Source organism: Mus caroli, chromosome 10 (assembly GCF_900094665.2).
Source record: "Mus caroli chromosome 10, CAROLI_EIJ_v1.1, whole genome shotgun sequence".
Lineage (NCBI taxonomy): Eukaryota > Metazoa > Chordata > Mammalia > Rodentia > Muridae > Mus > Mus caroli.
The window spans coordinates 54,938,394-54,942,297 of NC_034579.1; the positions used below are offsets into that span (position 1 = coordinate 54,938,394).

At 51.3% G+C, this 3,904-nt stretch overlaps 1 protein-coding gene across 1 annotated transcript in view; it reads right to left on the minus strand.

Annotated features, from left to right (window-relative positions):
* The window catches only part of Cdh23 (cadherin related 23), a 382,497-nt gene that overhangs the window by 162,015 nt on the left and 216,578 nt on the right, over positions 1-3,904 (minus strand). The window contains exons 12-13 of the mRNA XM_029482781.1: positions 1,217-1,366; positions 651-809 (exon numbers count right to left, since the gene is read on the minus strand). Coding sequence (XP_029338641.1) covers positions 651-809; positions 1,217-1,366 — 309 coding nt within the window. The remainder of the gene's footprint in view (positions 1-650; positions 810-1,216; positions 1,367-3,904) is intronic.

The window sequence follows — 3,904 nt, forward strand, 5'->3', positions numbered from 1 at the left end:
ATATATATATATATATATATATATATATATTCCTCCACTAGCATTGATAAGCTGCTAAGAAAATCTGGAGGTATTATGACCATCTCAGTCACTGCAAAAAAGCTAAACTGGCTGCTAATGACAGAGTAGTCTTTATAGAACGCCTGGATACAGCCATGCCTGAACTCACTTGTAATATCAAGTTACATGAGCCAAAAATTTATTGTTTGAACTATACAAGAGTTTCTGCCTCTTGCAGTCAAGAGCCTTGACTGACATACACACAGTAACCTCAGGTGAGGATGGGGGCTTGTCAAAGGTCAAAGGTATCAACGGCTTCCTGGGCAGCTTCAAGGAGCCTGCTGTCCTCAGAGACAGGGAGGGCCATTCCCTTCAGAGATGGCTAACACCCAGTCCATTGATCACATGGGGTTTCTAGGTCTCCTGGACCATCATGGATGCATGCCTTTCAGGGAAAATAAAGAAAACTGAAGTATCCTTCTCCCTCTTATTGTTCCACAGGCTGGTCCGTTTTCTCGGTTTCAAGAAGAGTCTGAATACTATCATTACCAACCAACAGGTTCCGGGCACTTACGGCACCTGATACCCAGATGCTCAATGTCCCCGAGGATGTCCAAGAGCTTATGGCCCCTGTGGACCTGGGGACTTACCAGGACTGTCAGCACGGAGGTCCCCACCGTGATGTTCTCATACAGGCTGACATTGTAGAGGGGCTGGCTGAAGATGGGCCGGTTGTCATTTTCATTGATGAGCGTAATCTTCACCTTGGCATAGCCCACGTGGTCGGGTACACTCTCGTTGGCAAAGAGCTGGAGGAGCGGAGCAAAGTTGTGTGAGCTCCCACGTATCTCTGGAGACCTCTCAGTGCCGTGACTGGCTCTAACCACAAGCATCTGCTAGAGTCAAGGCTGATGCCAGTTGTGTTCTATGAGCCCCCTCACAGGGCCTCACAGGGCCTCAAGGGAGGGAGTGGTCCTGGGAGCTGGACTGTGCTGGCCAGGATGGGCCGCAGGGATACCAGAGAAAGGTCTAGTGATTTTGTATATACTTGCCCTCCTTGAGGATTTAGCCCCTGCCATCTCTGTGGTTTCTCTGGGTCAGATCCCTAGGGACATGCGGAGAGTGGGGAGGTAGGACTTAGGGGCGCTACTCCATCCTCCTCAGCCTTCCCTTCAACCTCCCCAGGCAGCCCGAGGAGATGCTGATGGAGGCTTACGTCAAAGTCGTATCTGTCCACAGTCTCGTAGTCCAGTGGGATTGCCACTCGGATGCGGATGTCCGCTTTCCCTTGGACGGAGGTTGGGGAGATGATGAAGTGGTGGGAGTTGTTGCCCACCAGGTACACCTCGAACATGCTGTTCAGACCCTGTGTGAGAGTGAAGAAGCCAGTTGCAAAGGGTGCAGAGGGTAGAGCCAGACTGGAGCAGCAGTAGAGGATGCTGGAGGGTGATGTCAGCGACTCCACTTTGTGGGGCAGTGGAGGATGCACGTGCTCAGGAAGGTCTTTCCACCTGCTAGCCAGCCCATCTCCATCTCTAAGGCCCAAGGAGCATCCTCTGGACACTTTCTGTCATTCTTGTCTGTCATATACTAAGTGTCTCTCTCCTGGTTCATTCTCCACCTCCCGATCCTTTCTACACTAAGGGATGTAAAGAGGGAGAGGAATCTGCCAGGATGAGAACCTGCAGGCAGTGCTGAAGAGATGGCTCAATGCTCAGACAGTAAATGGGTTTGCCACCAAGCCCAAAGACATGAGTTCAATCCCCACGACCCACATATTAGAAGACAAATGATCCCTACATGCTGTCCTCTGACTTCCACGTGCATGTCATGACACCTGCAGGCCTCTCTATCACTGACTAAACAAGTAAAGTGTAAAAATAAAGTTCAGTCAATCAAAGACCCGAGGGAGCCGGGCAGTGGTGGCGCACGCCTTTAATCCCAGCACTTGGGAGGCAGAGGCAGGCGGATTTCTGAGCTTGAGGCCAGCCTGGTCTACAGAGTGAGTTCCAGGACAGCCAGGGATACACAGAGAAACCCTGTCTCAAAACAAAACAAAACAAAACAACAAAAAACAAAACAAACAAACAAAAAGATCCGAGGGAGATGAAGGGAGAGGTGAGAAATGAAAAGTAGAGAAAGAAAAAAAAAATGAGGTGACTATGGTGGGCTGGGACTGAAGAGGACAGGGAAAATATGTTAAGGAGTGCATTGGGCTGTTATGCATGACACGGAGGTGGGAGGGTGACCGAGGAATCTAGGGGACAAAGAACACTATGGTGTGCCTTGCACCCCAGAGACCCCCACTAAGGCTGCTGCATCAGCTGCTCTATTCTGTTGATTTGGTGTTCAGTGTGCAGACTTTTCTTCTACTGCAATATTTTACCCATCTCAGTTTTCCTGTAGGGAATTACACTTACTAGACAAGGAGGCTCATGGGAGTGGAGGCAGGGCTCAGGGCCACGTGATCTCAGCTCAGCTCAGTGGGTGCAGCCAAGGCTGAAGTGAAGCGGATATTTGGGCTTGCTGAAGGGGTCTGGCCTTTCCTGCTGCATGGGGAACTCCTCTCCATGGGGTGTGTACCCCTGTCATGTGTGTCTGTCTGTCCTTGGCTATAAATGATTAGTGATCATCAACCTGAGAATGAGTTTCTGGCTCCAATGTAAGCCATCCATCTGATGCTCCACCCAAATAGACAGGCCTCTTGTGGTTGAACATAGGGCTACAGCATTATCATGAACCCGAGATTTTGGGGAGCTCCCTTCTGCTAGATCTTCATGGCGAGAGGGGATCACTAGGCATCTCTAGTCCCAGAAGCTGGATTCCCTGGAGCACCCTGGAGCCCAGTGATAGGCCAAGCGCTGTGAGCCCCTTTCAGCCTATTCTGGGGTCAAGGAAGGTTGGGAGGGCATTCCAGAGCCCCCAGCCCAGAACAGCTTCCTGGAGACTACTGTACAGACAGTGCTATTCTGAGCCTCTTGGGTTGCAGAATTTTAAGGTCTCTCTAGTAGGATCCATCCCATCAGCCAGAGGGGACCAATTAAATGCCCGAAAGGACACTAATAGCAAAGGCAATGGAGTGTGACAGTTCTGAACACCAATGGCTGTCTCCTGTGAACCCTGGCCTCTTGACCACAGCACTCATAGGCCTGAGGAGCTGGGAGTGTCTGGACTGGGCCTGCTCAGGCAGAAGAAGGCTCTCTGTGATGTTCCCACCTCACCCCCAGGCCTCCCTGCCCTTACCAAGCCTCACTTACCAAGTTCTGTCCATGGAACCCATCAGTCAAAGAGGCAGGGACAAGGAGGAGCCAGAGAGAGCCACACAGGGAGGAAAGAAGGAAACAGAGAGAGAAAGCAGTGAATCACTAGCCAGGGTAAAGGACAGAGGCTGAAAGGGACCCTGGGATCCTAGCCTATGGTACAGAGACAGAACCCTCAGGTCTGAGTCCACAGCCAAGGCAGGGGTGCTGGAGGGGAGAGGAAAGAGGGTGGATCACGAGCTGGGGTGAGGTAGGGAAGGTGAGGTCATAGGAGGTCATGTATCTTCCTTTCTGTGCCCTCCTGCAGCCCATGTGTCCCTAGAGTGAGCTGTGAGGTAAGGGGCCATGGCCCCACATTCTGCTTCCAGAATCCTGGAGAGAAACCCTGCAGAAATCAGCACCCACCACGGCTGTCCTTTTATTTTCACATTCAGAAAATGAAGAAGTAGAAGGAGGAGAAGGAAAAGGAGGAAGGGAAGAAGGGGAGAAGGACGAGAAGGAGGAGGAAAAGAGGAAGTAGAGAAAGAAAAAAGAGGCGTTCACAGAGGAGGAAAAGAAGGAAGAAGAAGAGGAGGGGGCATAAGAGGAGGAGGCAGAAGAAGAGGAGGGGAGGAGGAAGGGGAGAAGAGGAGGAGGAGGAGAAG